This window comes from Ambystoma mexicanum, chromosome 8 (genome assembly GCF_040938575.1).
Source record: "Ambystoma mexicanum isolate Mex_15411 chromosome 8, UKY_AmexF1_1, whole genome shotgun sequence".
Classification (NCBI taxonomy): Eukaryota; Metazoa; Chordata; class Amphibia; order Caudata; family Ambystomatidae; genus Ambystoma; species Ambystoma mexicanum.
The window spans coordinates 65,517,702-65,535,735 of NC_090929.1; the positions used below are offsets into that span (position 1 = coordinate 65,517,702).

At 51.7% G+C, this 18,034-nt stretch overlaps 1 protein-coding gene across 1 annotated transcript in view; it reads right to left on the reverse strand.

Annotated features, from left to right (window-relative positions):
- Nucleotides 1-1,407: 1,407 nt before the first annotated feature.
- Nucleotides 1,408-18,034, reverse strand: part of RAPGEF1 (Rap guanine nucleotide exchange factor 1) — a 740,344-nt gene continuing 723,717 nt past the window's right edge. Inside the window, exons 23-26 of the mRNA XM_069609296.1 lie at nucleotides 11,865-11,966; nucleotides 11,499-11,596; nucleotides 8,489-8,617; nucleotides 1,408-7,203 (exon numbers count right to left, since the gene is read on the reverse strand). Coding sequence (XP_069465397.1) covers nucleotides 7,053-7,203; nucleotides 8,489-8,617; nucleotides 11,499-11,596; nucleotides 11,865-11,966 — 480 coding nt within the window. The 3' untranslated portion in view covers nucleotides 1,408-7,052. The remainder of the gene's footprint in view (nucleotides 7,204-8,488; nucleotides 8,618-11,498; nucleotides 11,597-11,864; nucleotides 11,967-18,034) is intronic.

Consider the following 18,034-nt stretch of genomic DNA (forward strand, 5'->3'; position numbering starts at 1 on the left):
GAAAAAAGGAACTGGGGTCATGGGGCGCATCACAGCTACTTAAACTGATCTCGACATAATTTCTAACGCGGGACCTGTAGAGATGTCAGACAGACCAGGCGCGGAGCCGCACGGCGGCCCCGTCGGTGGAAAAGTTTCCAAAGAACAGCTGCACTCGGATATGGATATACTAGATGAGGAATCTGTTGCAGGAAAGAATGCATTAGAAGTAGTCAGAGGTAGCAAAGGCTAGGCCACTGCTTTTATCCCAGTTCATATTTTGCTCTTCTAAGATTGATCACTTCAATGTACACTTTTTCTTTCTGTCTTCCATTTCTGGCAGAATCAGAATTAGGTGATTACCTCCCAACGACTCATTAGGTAACTTCATTTAGCCAGCTGTGCCGTGCCGATTTTTCAAAGTTTTAGAATGTAAACCATGGCAAATGTCGCAATTAACAGCATGGTCGAGCTGGACAGTACACACACATTTTTCAGGCCACAGGCATAGCTATTAAATATTAGGAGTTTTTGGTTTGCATCTATGCACATGAGAGAAGGAAAAAGGATAGGGGTTTCTAAGGAACGTTCAAACGATGGCCAGTCCATTTCTGTAAAGCAACGGAGCTCAGCTCTGACGAGCAACACCCAAAATATCAAAGGCCGTCGCTTCAGTTTGCAGATTAAGGTTATATTGATCTACATGGGGTATTTTAACAAGCCCACATGTATTATTTCTCCAGGAACGTTGAATGAAATGTTGCGGTCTTGTCTTCCTCATTCGCTGCAAGGGGAAAGGGCCAGCACGCGATTGACAGGCTATTGTAACTAATCCCGTGTTTCCAGATTCCTAGCCAGGTGATGGGGACGCAATGCTGAGGGTTGGGGGGCGGGCTCTTCGCCCGCATTGGTGGATAAGGCCCCAGCACAGACCTGTTTACTGCAGCTGCCTGGTCCCTGCCTGAGCAATGGCAGCATCAGGGATGAAGCTGCTTAGAGATGCATGAAAGATGGAATGCTGGGGACACTCATGCTTCACATCGGAGAAAGCCCGCTGCCCCCGCTTGAACACAACCCCAATTTTTAAAGCAACAGAACATTTTCAGTCAAGAGCGATCAATGAATCATGAAAAAAAACGGCCTAAAAGTCGAACAATTTTTTTTCTTCCTTAATGTGTTTTTCAAACAGTGATTTCACACCAAACAAGGATGACACTAGACTACTGCAGAAGCACGTCAATGTTTGAGAGACGCTCTTTCCCGTTGGCCTAACGGTGTGCAAGAACCTAAAGCAGGCACTGTACATCTTGGAAACTTGTTTTGCAATTCGCACGTTTGTGTTGGAACAAAACTACAACATAATTGCAAATGGAAAAAAAGTAGACGCGGTAGTAAGAGTGCAACACAAATTCAATGACACGCGTTACGTGTGGGGCTCGATTGTCACTTTAATACACAGACCTGCAGCATGCATTGTAAACATGATCGTTGGCCTATTTGCATGATTTTTTTTTTTTACTTTTAATATAAAAGTTACAATTTTGAAATGCTGACGAGAAGAAATTGTTGCCTAATGTGTTATGTGCAGCAGATTAAAAAAAGGGCAGTTCTGGAAAAGGTCTAGGTGGAGTGTGCAGCACCCCGCTATAAAAAGCCCAAAGCAAGACTAGCTGCTGGCCTTTCCCTGGGCGGCCCCTCCAGCCAGCGGGAATGGAAATCCGAGGACATCGCCAGGGCAGCTCACTGAGGGGGGAAAGGCCCCATGGGCAAGGCCATCTGATGGAAAAGCCAGACCCACAGAGTCGGGGGGGGGGGGTTCAAATAATTTAAACACAGCACTTGAAAGGAGAAAGCACCAAACAGAAAGGTGAAATGACAGACCAAACATGAAGGGCATTTTCAGCTTCAGTCCAGAGGCTACCAAGCACTTTACAAAGACGAGACAAAGCTGGCTGTGTGTCCATCCTGCACTGGACTCTGAGGGGTAGGCGAGGCCACCTCTTGGGTGTTCATCTGTAGTGAAATGGGGGGCTGAGAGTGTTGCACCTTAAACACAAGGAGGCACTCTGATACAGGCACGAGACGGTGAAATGAAACGACAACATTGCAAATCAAATAATACTGCTATACAAGGGGCAACTTTGGAACAAACGAACAAGTGGGGAGACTTTACCAGAGAAGGATTAAAGCGGCATTGACACTGACTGACACACACCCACCGACCCCACCCCCCCACGTTTAAACCGGACACTCGGCAGACATTCCACTGGACTAGATAGAAATGTGCACTCCCTAAACAAGTGCCACAACACATCCTTATGCACAAGTTTACATTGAGAAACATGCCCACCACTGAGTCTCTCCACTACCAAGGATGCTAGATTCTGGTGGAGCAGGGTTCACAAGTGGTCTTAAGGATGCAATACGACTAAGCAGCTTGTATAAGCACAGAGATGAAGGGGTTTAAATGTCACATGGGAGAGATTACACTTTCTTTAGTCCGCTTCCCCACTTGGGGGATGTCGGTCCTGCGGGAGGGCAGGGAGGTGACCTGACACGTTTTTGAAAAACAAAACCCTACGATTGTAGATGTAAAGCCAACGTGCATGCCCTTGATTCAGGTCCCGTCCCGCCTGCTACACACAAACCCACACACCATTCTTTTCCCAGCTTCCTATGCTGAAACAAACAGATAACTGGGTTAGAGGGAACGCAGGGCGGGGACACGGAGTAAGGGGACTAGGGGTATAATAGTCAGCTCAGTGGGTAACTTGCATTCTACAGTGTCCACTGCCCCCTTTCCTCCATACTCCTGGGAGCATCCAAAGCTGAAGCTACATCACAGGGAGCCTGGTTTAATTCAACGGTAGGCGAATATAGTTCTGCAGAACTGTCTGACCGAATTGAGCATCACCCCATAAAGCCAACATGGCAGAGCTCATGTGCATGCAATCCATTGTACGCCGGCACAACCCAACGTGCTAGGGAAGCTTCAGCCATCTCTTCTTAATTATGCACCTTTGCTTCGTAACATGATTGTGTCCTATCCAGGTAGAGTTTAAGGGACCCATGCAACAAAGAACACAGTGCCTTTTCTGCTCCTGATGAGGGATTTAGAAAGAAGACATAATAGGCAATATTTTTGATTAAAATGAAATTCAGAAAGAACTCAGCCATAACAGAAATAGAATGATGGGTTCTCAGAACTGCTGGGCACAGAGATTGCAGTTGTCTTGCCCACCGGGTAAGAAGAAATGGACGTCTGCATTTTGATAGACCCTAAGGCTGCCACATGAATCCCGCAGTAATCCACGGGACTGCTGAACTAGCCAGGTTGGCGATAAAGAAAAGAACATTGTTAAAGATGACAGAGGTTTAACAGCACAATCGAAACCACAGTGGCAGAAGCGGAACGACTTTCTGCTGTATTGCTAGCTAGTAGAAGAGATGGCGCTCTGTAGGAGCTGTGTTTTGCTGCAAAAAAACAAAACAATTCAGAGTTGGTGGCAGCGTGGCAATATCATCTCTTTCCGTTCAGACAAAAGATCCTCCCCCTTGGGGAGGGGAGAGAGCTTGGTGGAAAAGCTGCTATATATAAAGCGATGGACAGCGCACCGGTTGGGCAGGACCTTGTGCAACAGAGCGGGACCGCATAAGACGTCAGGTTGTTTCCATTCTAGAGCTAATGAGTGCTCCTGAGAAGGGGGCCGCTACTTGCTCCAGGAAGCGCTGGATACTTTGTGTTTGATCAAGACACATACAGCTCCACGTGTGAACTGACCTCTCCCGGAGTATGAATCTCACTATTTCCTGATGTACTCCCCCATACATGTGTGAGATATACTCTGTGCCCTGCAACCTTCCTTGCCAAGTGAGACATTTGTAGGGAGATCTCCTGGCCCATTACCCACTCAAGATTTACACTGCAAAAATGCACAAAGGAAGCCGAGAATCGAAGAGCTCACCGCCCAAATATCCAGATGATGTGCCACACTGCCCCTTGCAGGGGCACGCATTGGGAACGGCAAGTCCTTGCTAAGGATGATTTTCTGTTCAGTCACACCCTTTGGTAGAAGTTGTTTGTTGCTCAAACCTTTGGAAGCTTGGCGAGCAATCCCGCTGGCAGTGCTTCCTCATAAACTGGAAAGCAACTTCCTACCAATAGCATCCAGACAGACACTAATGCAATGCAGGGGGTCAGTAGCATTGAAAGCAGCAAAGTCCTGGCCGCCCAAGCTAAACAGCGGTTCCATTCTCATTCTCAGGAAACTGGATGCCTGAAGAAGGATGCGGCCTCAATCCGGTGTGGAGTGAGCATTTCTCTATGCAATTACCCGTAGAGATAAGTGATTCCATCTTCCAAAGAAAGAAAGGCAAGAAAAGCCCAATAACTTGGAAGAAACTAGGCAGTGTCAGTTTCCTGTGCTGGAATCCTCATGTGCAACACTGGTGCGAGGTGGGAAGCAGGAAGAAGCCAAGGCTGCTGCAGACCACACACCACACCATCCCAAGGCTCAGGCATAGTCCTGGTAATAGGCGCAAGGCCCTCTATAATCATTCTCCAGCTCTTAGGCGGCGGCTGCTGTAACACCTCAGGATGAACGCTGCCACCAGACACTGCGATTCCTCAGTGCCAGCGCCAGTCTCGGCTCATGTACGCAGAAGCTTTGGTGACAGTGGCAAGCCACTTAAGGATCTACAATATCGCTCCCGGGTGCAAGGAAGGAAACTATTCACCGGAGTCAAATGATGTTGGAATGAGAGGGCTTACCTGTTGGCATGCTTTGTCTAGAAAGAATTTCATGGAGCAAGTAGTCTAAAGATGGCCCTGCGTCCTCGCCCAGGATTGGCACCTAAAATAGGGTTCTGCTTTGCAAAAATTATTTGAGCCCTGCCCTTTATTAGGATAGAGGAAAGTGGACAGGATCCAGTAGTTGTGCATTGGAAGGCCTTCTGAGGAATGACTGGGTGTTCCGAAATAGTGTGGATGCTATGTTAAGACAGCAAAGCTCTGCCTAAAAAGCCTGCATATCGACTCCCTGTGGTAGGAATGATGTACAGGACGATGATCAGCCATGATTTATGCACCACGGATTAGTAACCATGCCCAAGCATGTCCAGAATGCCAGGAAGCGGTAACATCTAGGAACATTGGAAAGCCGTATGCAACCAAGAACGGCTTGAATTAAATGATTTCTTAAAAATACAAACTATTTTGAAGAATCCAAAAACAGACAAATGGTTTAAGATCGGAGTTGTGCACATCAAGAGGAGAATAAGAATTCGGAAGAGAACCCGCATGAGCTCCTTCACTGGCAGCCGCTTGGAGCGGCAGGGGATCCGTACACATCAGTGCTGTATGCACGCACCGGTACGCCGCCTTCGACTTGCCCCAGCTGCAATTCTAACTCCTGCAATTATTCTTAAGGAGCCACAGAAAGGCCAATTTGAAAAGAGCTTGTTCCTAGAATCCTGAACAAGCTGTGCCACCATCCAAACTGTCGCATTCCCATAAATTAATACAAAATCATTCCACTAATCTTCTGCTAACTCAACCGTTCACATGTTATGATTGCCCGCTATTCCTCAGCTTTCTCAGAATTCTGGTGATGGCCTCTGGAAACTGAGGGATCGAGGCATAGCTCAGAGAATTAGGCATTTAGTATGGGAATACATGAAATAACGCACATTCACTCTGGGACCAGCGGAAACGGCATGGTGTGCACTCTGGTGAGCGTGACGTGAAAGGTTTATGTTTCATGGCCAGCCAGTGACAGAGCAGTGGCTGAGGCACCCAGCCCTGAGAAAGGGAGGAAAATGCCAAACTACTCTTACATGTATTAGCTCCAAAGCTTAGAAGACCAGCTGCAAGCTTAACTGCAGTCAGGACTTGGCCTCCTCTATTTTGCTGCCCCTTTCCCTTATGCCAATTAAATGCGTCCCTCTTCTGTGCCAATGCCAGCTTCTCCTTCCAGTCTCAGCACAGTTAACATTAGTTCAACAAATTAAACCTTATCCGTAACAAAACGAAACATTAAATGATGCCATTCGGTCAGTCATGCATGAAAATAAAATATAAAACCAACATCACCGTCCATTGAAACACAAATATGTACAGAACGGACATTCTATAAATGAGAGGGTGTGCAAGTGGATAGTACCGGCCCCAGAGTTCCCGGGCCTGCTCAGGAACCAATGACACCTGTTCAATGGATGAAAGGGAAGGAAATGGCCATGTCCAGACTACAACTACAGTATGCAGAAGGCAGGAGGGGTAGGGGGCTGTAAACAATAAAGGCAAACACTCCTTTCATGAGAGCATCTCTCCTATGTTGAAAGCATTGTGGCCACTGCAGATGGGGGTGACCATACCCATCAGATCGTTAGTCCCGATGCAAGTCTTTGAAGAAAGGAGGAGAGCCGTCAATTACATGAACATCTTTCAGAGGGGTGGGAAGAGAATGGCAGCTCTTCTCCACAGTCTTATGCGCTAGTCTTTCCTCCCTTTTTTCAGGTAACCAATGGCCTCATTCCTTGGTAGACAAACTGAGGTCTGCACTAGCACATCCGGGAGCCATCCAGGCCCATTCGAGAGGGCGAGGAACCCACATAGCGTCACTTCATCGCAGTCCATGTCCCATCTGCCTTGCAGGTGGTGGTGGGAGGAACAACCATAACAAAGGCAAATGTATACAAAAATAAAATACAACATAAAAAAGGGCAGAGGCGACATGTGCCGCTGGCTGAGCAAACTGCAGAAGGATCGGCCTCCAAATTCTCTTCGGAACTTGACAGGATTCATTTTTATGGCACTTGGGAGGCGTTTAGATCCGGTGAAGATGAGGATGGTTGGTGGGAAACTCTGCATGGGCAGGGCCTCCTCCCCTTTCATGGCTCACTGTGTCTCCGAAAAAAGCAGCATTCACAGAAGGGTGGTCAAACCCTGCTGCTCTCTCGTGCTCTCTCCCTCCGCCACAGGAAGAAGGGCTCCAGTAACACGTGCAAACCGCCATCTCCTACTTTCCAATAGCTGCCGTCTCTGGGGAGCGGACACCCCCCAATGCCGCCTCCTCCTAGGTCTTTTCCTCCCGCTCTGTCTTCCTCCGCGTTATATTGCGGGGTTTGATTTTTAAGGACAGTTCCCAAAGAGCCTCCTCAGCCAAGTGATCACTAAAGTCATTAAAGAAGGAAATGATCTCTTCGTTCCTCTTGATGTCGTAGTGCCTGCAGAGAAAGGATCAGGGTTAGACATGTACGACAGAGAAACTGGAAAACTGCGCCAGTTCTGCAACCCACAGCCACTCACTCCCCTATCACAGCCCCATTGACGCCCGTCCAGTCCAAACCCACAGCCCAACCCATGCCCTTACCTCAGTCTGGTCCATGATTCTTAACAATTCCGAAGCACTATACATGCCCTTCCCATATACTATGGTGATACCTCTAAACAACTCATATTAGTAAATGTATACAATCGCACTGCGCCAATCACTGTGAGGTATCATGCATATGTATTTATTCATTCCAGAATCAGCCTGAGACGTGTTTCGAGCCTGTGCTCTTCTTCTGAGGCTGGTCATAACATGTGCAAATAAATGATTGACATTGGTGAACCGATAAACAACTCATACTACTGCAATGCCACAATCCGGTCAATGCACCTCCCAAGCTCCTGCCTCCTTTATCTTCATTTATATCCATCCACAACCTCTACGGTGCCCTCTCAAAAAGTACCATGTGCCTCCACCAACTCTACCACACACAAGCATGCCAAAAGTCTTACCACACATCACAAAAACATTCACGCCCCTCCCAAAAGTAAGAAAAGTAAGTTCATGCCACTCGCTGTACCCACTAGTAGTGTACCCCCCACATACTGGTGTAGTAAGAAGAGGGAGTCTAAGCTCTTAAGACTCAGCAAAAGAGTTTGTGTGCCATCTAGCAGAGGCAGGCCTCTAATGTCATGTCCATTTGGTACCTTCAAAGAAAAGAGACTATTGTGCTTGCATGTTAGGTATTACATTTGGTAATGAAACTTTGCACGCCAGGCCATCTATACACTGCACTTCTGCACACACAAGGCTGTCAACAGCAGCAATGTCGGTGCAGATCATGCTTTCCTTTTTGTAGGCATAATGTGGATCATCAGGAAACCTTCCCAAAGTTCATTTGGCTAGAGGTGGCACGCTGTATGACCATGACGACGTTGGGTGTCTGACCTACTGGACAAAATGTCCGGAAATGTCTGCCAACGTGAATGATTTGGTCACACTGCCTTCAAGACATTCCATCAGGACAGGCAACAGCATGATTCTAGAGCGAGAGTCACCCAGTTTGACATTTTACGCTCTGTGTACTTTTGCATAAGTCACACCTCTGAGTGTCTCGGGATTTGTAATGCTTGGAATCAATTCTGGAGTATACCTTTCCACCCGCGCCCCGCCTCCTGATCCCCTTTCTCGAGGCACCCATGCCTACCCTTCAAGCCTGACATTCTGTGACATCTCACCTTTGTTGGAAGCATCTCATGCTGTCGAGGATGTTGAACTGCTGCCACCTCTTGGAGAAGTTGACTTTCCCATCGATGTGGTCAGGGTTCCCTAAATGCACAAAGGTGAGGTCCTGCAGGATCAGGCCCCTAGAAAAGCAAAGGCAGAAGAAACCAGGCGGTTAGGCTCGACAGGGAAGGCGCTCGTATTCTTACAGTAGCTTTTGAGTTAGTAGATCATTCTCATTTCAATAATCTTTCCAGGTAGTGTTTATGTTTTGCAAAGGTTTTCAGTGGGGGCATTGGAGGAGGGAGGGTGGACGTCCATCGTAATGCCCAATGGATATAACCTTGTGCCGCCTGTTCAGGTCATGAAAGGGTGAAGTTGATCAAACAGCATACACACAGGGATCTAAGAAGCACCTACCCAAGGAGCAACAGAGAGCTGGAGAGTAGAATGAAAACAATGGCATCTGAACTGTAAGGCATTTGTTAGGGAGATGTTTCATTTTTATGCCAAATCCCTCTACCTGTGAGATTCCCAGCACTTTTTGTTGGACTCCTGAATGAGAAGGAACATTTCCCCCTCATTAATTTTCTTGCTCCGACTATGGAAACCCTTGTTCATTTATGGAGTCATGCTTTCTTCCATATTTCCTGTGGCATCAGTAATGTACTATTGCAGTAGCCAGCACCTTTTCTGCAGTGTTGCTGGAAGCCCTTTGGGCTTTCATTTTTATCCCCTGATTTTCCTTAAGAGAACTACTGTTCCCAAAGATAGGGTGATACTTTTTATCCTTCTTACCTTTCCTTTTCTGAGATCAGCACACACCAGTGTATGTGGCGTGCTGAGGGGATACACTTTATTCCCTTTCACTGCTACTGTAACATTTATGTTACAGTTACAAGCACACCTGAATGGCTGGTGGCATTAGATGTGTCCTACTGTCTTTTGTGTAATTCTTCTTGCAGACTGTGAAGGGTCACTGTTGACCCAAAATGGCGGCTGTATTCTTTTTTCGTCATTTCCTGTGTGCTTGTCCTTTCTTGGTCCTTCTGCCCTGCTGGGTGGGGGAGGTCCTGGTTTGACTTTTGTCTTCGGCGGGAATCCTTTGTGAAGGCTCCAGTGTGTTTGTGAGGACATTAAGCAGGGGAGGAGTCCGAAGCTCCACTGTTCTTTGTCTTCTGCCATGCATGTCTGAAACCAGTTCCAACTGGGAGGTTGACTGTCCTAAGGGGACAGCCATCCCCCAAAGTTTGAATGTAGCATGAGTGTTGATTGGATGGGTTCCTGGATAAAAGAAGAGGATCCGGAGGCTGAAACAAGTCGACCCCTGGAACTGAAGAACCAAAGAAGACGACCACTAGAGACGCCTGCAGCACCTTCCATCAACCACTGCTGTCCTGACCTTTTTTTTTGTATTGACAGGGAAGCTCCGAAGAGGAAGACTTCCTCCCTTGGACTGGTAGGCATAATCACTACTAAGATGAACTGCAATGTGAGCCATCTCACGATGACCTGCAACCCTCCTGGGCTGCAAACCGTCAAAACCCTGGGACCTGCGACCTTCCGGCAGTGCATTGCCTTGCCTTGCCACAAAGGAATCCATCCGAAACATTGGTGGACTCCTTCTGGACCAGAGGCAAGATCCCCCTTCTCAAAGTCCCCTCACCAGAGTGCAGGTCTGAGCAAGCAAGGTGAATCGATTGGACGAAAACCGTTCTTCATTGGCGTCTGTAAAAAGGCTCCAAAACCGCAGATCTGCATTGGAGCACAGCCAATCCTTTGCTGGGAGTCCCCTCTCTCGAGTGGTGCTGTAAAATCTCTTCCAGAGTCCTTTCCTTTTAACAGGAGACCTGGTACACCACTGCTGCATTCTGAAGGCATCCAGCTGCAACGTCATCATCACTCTTCAGGTACTGGGTGCTCATTAACCAAAATGGCCCAGTCTTCTTTTCTCGCCATTTTAGTGTTCCCTGTCCTTTCCCGTTCCTTCCCCTGACATCCAGGGTGGGAAAATTCTTTGTGTTAGCTTTATCTTTCTGCCCAGGCTCCAGAGTGTCTGTGAAGGCAGGAAGCGAGGGAGGAGTCCAAAGCACTGCAGCCCTTTGTCTTCCAGCCTGAGTGCGAGAATCCAGTTCAAACTGGGAGGCTGGCTGTCCTAAAAGGACTGCCAACCCCCCCAAGTTTGAATGTTGCATGGCTGTTTGATTGGCTGGGTTCCTGCATAAAAGTCTGATTCTGGAAGCTGAAGAGGTAGTAGAACACTGTAACCAAAAGCAAAGAGGAAGATGCAGAATTCACGGCTGAGACGATTTCCAGCTACCAGAGAGCCTGCAGTCCAACTGGAGCCTGCTGTTACCCTTCCTTCCAATCGACCTGGGGACTCCGAAAACGACGACCCCGACCCCCACTAGACTCAACAAGACCTGCATTTTGAGCCATGCCACACTGTGCTGTCTCTGGGGGACTAAGTGGTACCTTTGAGGTACCCCTGCCTTAGAAGTTATAAGGACTCAAGCAGAGCACATACAAACTTTGGATCAAGCCACGTTGAGAGAAAAAATGAAGTCCAAAACCCAGAAAAGCCAAAATAAAAGTACAAAAAGGGCTAACATATCAGATAAAAAGTGGGCAACACCCAGCTTTGGTAAGCCTATGCCTTTAATCATGCCAATGAAGCATCATTGTACTGCAAAACACCATCTACAATTCTTTCGCCTATAAAAATGCTACATTACAGTGACTTTCTAATTCAACCACAAGATGGCAGCATAAAGCAGAGTATGTGAATCTAGTAGAGTATTATGCACCTAATGGCAAGGTTCTGTATATTAAATACACTGAACGGTATGCGTTACCCGTTTGGGGACAGTTCAGTCAGTATACAGGAACCTCGTGCTTTGCGTGCTTGCTGTTTAGCTGCAGCTAGCTGGCACAGAGGACTAGTGTAAATGCGAGGGTAGGGCACTACCCCGTTAGATGCAGTTACATGCGTGCCTTTGTTAGCAGGTGACGAGATGTACTCACAGGTAGGGTATACAAGGGGGGTCCACCTCCGACAGGGCTGCCCGGTACGCTCGGAAGGAAGACGAGCTGTCGATTAAGGTGCAGTATTCTGCCAGGCCCTGTGGATTCAAATACACACAATGTTCAAGCACCACCAAGAAGAATCATGTTCAAAGCCCCCCTGTACCTCCCCGTCAGCAAGCGATGTGCAAAGGTTGCAGGTAATAGAGGGCAGGGGACACAGAAGGAGGCAAGGTTCAGACTTGCTCTGAGTACAAAGCAAGTCTTTCCGAGACACCAGCTTTCCCCACAACATGTACCACAAATGCACTCGAACATATACGAGTATTCCAACAGCAGGTGCACCCTCCTTGGTGCCCGACTCACCTCTGAGGTCTGCTTCTGCCACTCCAGCCTGCGGATGGGTGCCGAGTCCAGGGCGGAGAGGATGGCCAAGTAGGAGTTAAAGTTATTCAGCTTCCGCAGGTGCTTTGAAGAGAGAGAGAAACTGCGATAACCAAGGGTTTCTTAACCGAGACAGCATCTACTGTGAGTGAACTAGAATTCATACCTCCCTGACTTGTGCTCAGTGATTTACAACAGCAAGTGCTGGCACCAATTCATCCACCATCCTCCGTGCAACCTAGACAGCAACATCCCTAGAGGGGAAATGGTGGGGTCCGTGTACCCCCCACCCCCTGTCCGGCCCAGGGGAGATCCATGGTCCTGTTACCTGTTCATTGGCCGACTTGCTGCTTCAGCCCAAAAACCCACTAATGCCATAGTAGCTACTGCAGTCCACATTGAATCCACTGATGCCAACACAACACTGATAAGTTTATGGACATTAAAGAAGGAACAAGTTACTTACCTGTAACTGTTGTTCTCCAGCATGGGTCTGGCATGGATTCACATGCTCATGAATATTCCCCGTCGTCAGGCTGGGAATCCTCGGTAAAGAAAAAACCAGTATCAGTTTCGTTTCTGATCTGTCTTTCGTAGCAATAACCAATCACTGGTCTCTGCGTCATACTGACCACAGCCAATGACTGCCCTCTACCTAAGCACCGCCTCTGGCAGCCATCTTCAGATTTGGAAGCACGTGAAGTGGCAGTATGACCAAGTGAAGAGCCGCAGAGGGGTAGGCGGGAGGGTTCGCATGTGAATCCATGCCAGACCCATGCTGGAGAACAACAGTTACAGGTAAGTAACTTGTTCCTTCTCCAGCATGGGGTCTGGCATGGATTCACATGCTCATGAATAAAGAATACATAGCAGTACACACATGCACAACCACGGGAGGTGGCAAAGGCTCAACATTAAGCATCACATCAACTCAACATTAAGCATCTTACCTCCTCACCAGGCCCACCTCAGGCGAACAGGTTGCGCAGCACTGCTTAGCCGACCCTGGACTCCTCCCTGGAATCCCGGTCGACGCAGTAGAATTTCGTGAAGGTGTGCGTCGACCTCCACGTAGCAGCCCTGCATATGTCCAGCAGGGGCACACCAGATAGGAACGCCGTGGTAGCTGCGATCGCTCTGGTGGAATGGGCTCTCGGACGGCCAGGCAGCGGTCGGTTTGCCAACCGGTGACAGTACATGATACAGCCGGAGAGCCATCTGGAGATGGAAGCCTTCGAGAGAGCCTTCCCCTGATTGACAGGTCCAAAGTTCACAAAGAGTTGTGACGTCTTCCGAAAACCCTTCGTGCGGTCCACGTAGAACTTCAGCGCTCTAGCTACATCCAGCGAGTGCAAAGTCCTCTCAGCCGGCGACGAAGGCGACGGGAAGAACACAGGTAACACCAAGGGTTCGTTGAGATGGAAGTCCGACGGTACCTTGGGCATGAAGGAGGGGTGGGTCCTGAGCACTACCCTCGTGTCGTGGAAAGTCAAGTACGGGGCCTTGCAGGAAAGGGCCTGGATCTCTCCCACTCGTCGTGCGGAGGTGATGGCCACAAGAAAAGCTGTTTTCCACGATAGAAACTTCAACGGTGCCGAGTGCAGAGGCTCGAACGGAGGTCCCATGAGCTTGGTCAGCACCACGTTGAGCTCCCACGCCGGGGCCGGAGCCTTCACCGGCGGGAACGATCTGAATAGTCCCTTCATGAACTCTTTCACCAGACGATGAGACCACAAGGACGTCCGCCCCGTGGTTCTGGTGTATCGGGAGATCGCAGCAAGATGAATCTTGATGGACGCGTGTGCCAGTCCAGCTTTGGCCAGCGTCAGCAGGTACGGCAGTACTTGGGGAGCCGTAATCCGTAGAGGGTTAATCTTCTGTGCGTGGCACCAGACAGAGAACCTCTTCCATTTGTGTCCGTAGCATTTAAGAGTCGAGGACGCCCTGGCCTTTGCAAGAACCTCTCTGCAATCGGCCGGTATGTCGTATCCTCCAAACTCTAGCGCTGCAGGAGCCAGGCCTGCAAGTTCAGCGACTTCGGGTCGTGGTGGAGGATGGCGCCTCCTTCCCTGGAGAGTAGATCCGCGTCCGCCGGCAGCTTGATCGGCGGGGACGCTGACAAGTCCAGAAGGTCCGGGAACCATATCTGCCTCGGCCACGCAGGTGCGACGAGGATCATCCTGCACCGTGACCTCTTGAGCTGGTTGACGAGCCGGATTAGCAGAGGCAAGGGAGGGAACGCGTAGAGGAACAGGCCCTCCCAGGGGAACGAGAAAGCATCGCCCATGCTCCTCGTCTGGGGAAACCTGCTGGCGAACCTCCGGCACTTGGTGTTCGTAGCCGTCGCGAACAGGTCGATCTGGGGTGTGCCCCACCGTCGGAAGAGGCGATCCACCAGATCCTGCCGTAGTTCCCACTCGTGGCACGAGCGCAGCTCCCTGCTGAGTGAGTCGGCGATGGTGTTTTTTATCCCTGCCAGATGAAACGGCACCAGAAAAATCCCTTGGGCGACGGCCCAATGCCACAGGTCCTGCGCCTCCTTGGACAGCGCTGGGGACCTGGTTCCGCCCTGTTTCCTGATGTAAAACATGGTGGTGGTGTTGTCGGTGAAGATCCTCACCACCTTGCCCTTCAGGGACGGAAGGAAGGACCTGAGGGCCCAAAACACTGCACGGAGCTCCAGGACGTTGATATGCAGGGACTTCTCCGTCGGGAGCCAGAGTCCCCTCGCGTGCAGATTTTCGGTGTGCGCTCCCCACCCTTCCAGGGAGGCATCCGTGGTCACAGTCTCCTGGTGGGCTGGGGTCTGGAAGTCCATGCCCGCCGTCAGATGCGCGCGGGTGCCCCACCACCGTATCGCTCGTCGGAAACTCTCGTCGAGCTTGATCCTTTCTTCGAAGCTGCCCGTCGTCTGGATCCAGCGCGCATCCAGGAATTCTTGCAACGGGCGCATCCGGAGCCTGCACATGGGAATGAGGTAGATGCAGGAAGACATCATCCCGAGGAGGGACTTGATGGATCTCACTTTGGCCGCGTCGGCCACCAACATCCGTTGCACTTTGCCCAAGATGGTCCTGGTCCTCTCCTCCGACGGGGAGGCCAGAAGGGACACTGTGTCGAGCCTCGCTCCCAGAAACAGTGCGACTTGCGCGGGCACCAGGTGGGATTTGGCGTAGTTCACGGAGAATCCCAGGTCCGTGAGGAGTTGGACGGTCCTTGCTGTGTGGACCACGGCGAGCTCCTTCGTCTTGGCGCGGATGAGCCAGTCGTCCAGGTAGGGGTAGACGTGAATCCCCTCGCGGCGCAGCTGCGCCGCCACCGGTGCGAGGCACTTGGTGAATACCCTGGGTGCCGACCGTAGTCCGAAGGGAAGGGCTTTGAACTGGTAATGACGCCCTTGGACCACGAACCTGAGGAATTTTCGGTGCCCCTTTAGGATTGGAATGTGGAAGTAGGCATCCTCCAAATCCAACGACGATAGGAAGTCTCCTTCCTCCAGTTGACCCAGGACGTGCTGTAGGGTGACCATCCGGAACTTCTGCGCCTTGATGAACTTGTTCAGCCGTCGCAGGTCTAGGATGGGGCGCCATCCTCCCGTCTTCTTCTTCACGAGGAAGTATCGCGAGTAGACTCCGGAGCCCCGAAGCCTCTTTGGGACGAGTTCGATGGCGCCCTTCCTGAGCATCGCCTTTACCTCCAGGAGAAGTTGAGGGACGTGAAGTTCTTTCCTGGCCACGGGGGGGACGCGCGGGCACCTTCTTTGAAACTCGAGCGCGTGGCCCCGGGCCAGGGCGTCCAGCACCCAACGGTCGGTGGAGATGGACTCCCACACGCTGACGAAGCCCGCCAGCCGGCCTCCCACCGGGGTGCTTCGGTGGGGGCCCGACCCCACGGCCGGTTCAATCCTGCTTGGACGCGGCCTTGCCGCCTTGACCTCCTTGGCGACGACGGCGGGGTCCGCTAGACTTGCCTCGTCCTCTGTAGGCCTCTTGCGACGACGAGCGGGCCGCTTGACGGTAGGAAGAGAAACCGCCGCCGGAACCTTTGGAGGCGCCCTTGCCTCCGCCGCTCCGAAAGGGCGTCCGTCGTTGCTGCAGGACTCCAAGGGCCCGGGCCGTCTCAGTATCCGCCTTGATGGCCTGGAGGGAATCGTCCACCGTCTTCCCAAACAGGTTGTTCCCGTCGAAGGGCATGTCCAGGACTCTGGTCTGGACGTCCTGCCGAAAGTCCGTAGCTTTGAGCCATCCACGACGTCGAAGGCAAACGCCGTTGCCCAGCTGGCGGAACCCCGCGTCGGCGATGTCCGTCGCCACGGTGATGGCGTGGTCCGAAGCCACTTCACCTTCCTGGAGGATCTCAAGGGCCTCCGCCCTCTTGTCGTCCGGCAGAAAATCCAGCAGGGGAGCCATCTTGTACCAGAGCTCCCTGTCGTAGCGGGCCACGATAGCCAAGGCGTTGGCCGCTTTAATCGTCGTCGCTGCCGACGAGATGACTCTACGTCCCATAGTATCCAATTTCTTTCCCTCGCCGTCCGGCGGGGAAGTTGATGTGGAGGCCGCACCCCCCCCCGCTTTCTTCCTGGCTGCCGCGGAGACGACGGAGTCCGGGGTAGGCTGCGCCCGGAGGCATAGGGGGGCCGTGTCTGGGACCCGGTACTTCTTCTCGTACCGGTCTCTTCTAGCTGGCGTCGTGGAAGGGTTCTTGAGGAGGGAAAGGCCCTCATCCCAAATGTCGTCCAACAGAGGCACTGCGAGGACCGTCTTCCTCTTGGCCTCGCGCCGCTGATAAAGGAAGCCTTCCTTTTTCTTCTCCTCAGGGCAGAGTTGGAAAAGCTCGGAAGCCCTGGAGATCATGGAGTGGAAAGATCCGATCTCGTCGGGCGGAGAAGCCCTGGTGGGAGCGACGACGGAAAATCCTCGTCGTATGCCTCGTCGTCCGTACCCGTCGCTGCCGTGTCAGTCCCCGTATCATCCCCTCGGGTGGATGGGGAGGAGGGCTGGACGGGGCGCGACGGTTGAAAAGGAGGTGGAGGATGGATCCTTCTTTTCTTGGTAGGGGGAACACCAGAAGGTCCCGGTTCTGGATCCCCCGACAGGAGAGGTTCCTCCGTCGGTAACGGTAGCCTCGTCCTTATCTCAGTGCATAAGGACTGTATGGCCAACAAAATGGCCGCCGAGTTGTCTCGCGGCGTTGGCAGAGGGGAATCTGACGGGCGAGCAGGGGCCCCGTCGGTATCCTCGACGATGTCGTCGTCGTCACCTGCGTCGGGGCCCATTCCGACGGGCTGGTCTTGTTCCACGCCTAGGCCGTGGCTTAAGACCTCGATCAGCTCCTCTTCTGAGGTTGAGGCCGAATCTACGACGACGCCCTGCCCCCCCTTCTTCCCCACGGAGGGTTTCACGGGGGTCCTATCGATGGGCACAAAAGAAGACTCCCTCCGAGGAGGCAGGGAGATTCTGGGCCCTGAGGTCGCCACCACTGGTGCAGCCTCCACAGGCTGGGCCAGGGCCGCCGCGACCGTTTCGATAGAGGGCTTGGTCGGATGGATCAAGGCCTTCACCACCTTAGGTGCGCTCACCGCCTTATCCTTGAGGGAGGGGGCACTGCCACGCTCCTCCTCTGCCTTAGAGCTCGACCGGGGCCTCTCCAGGAGCTTCGCCGGGTGCTCGGCCTTCCTCTTACCCGACCCAGAGCGTTGGCTCGTGGTTGATGGCGCCGGGGAGGGTGCGCCCTGCCTGGCGCCCGTAGAGCCCGACCGTTCGGCGCTCCCGGTGCCAGCGGACTCGCGGTGCTTGGCCTTATGTTGGGCCCCCGTCGCCGGGGCGCCCTCAAAGGTCTTAGAAGACCGCTCTGATTTCTTCTTCTTCTCGCCAGACGGGCTCTTACCCTCCAGCCAGTTGGCGAGACGTTGATGACGGTCCTTCATGGTCCGTTCCGACATGTTGCCGCAAAACGCACAGTCCTTTTCCACGTGCGTTTTGTCCTCATGAAGGCAGTAAAGGCAGAAAGAGTGTTCGTCCTCCTTAAAGACGTTCTGCAGCTGGCATCCAGGGCAGACCCTGAACAGCTTTCCGGGCGTCGAGCTTCCCTTCTCCTGGGCCATCTCCGAGACCGGGCCTGAGAAGCTTCTGGAGTCCTCCGAAGTGTAGCTC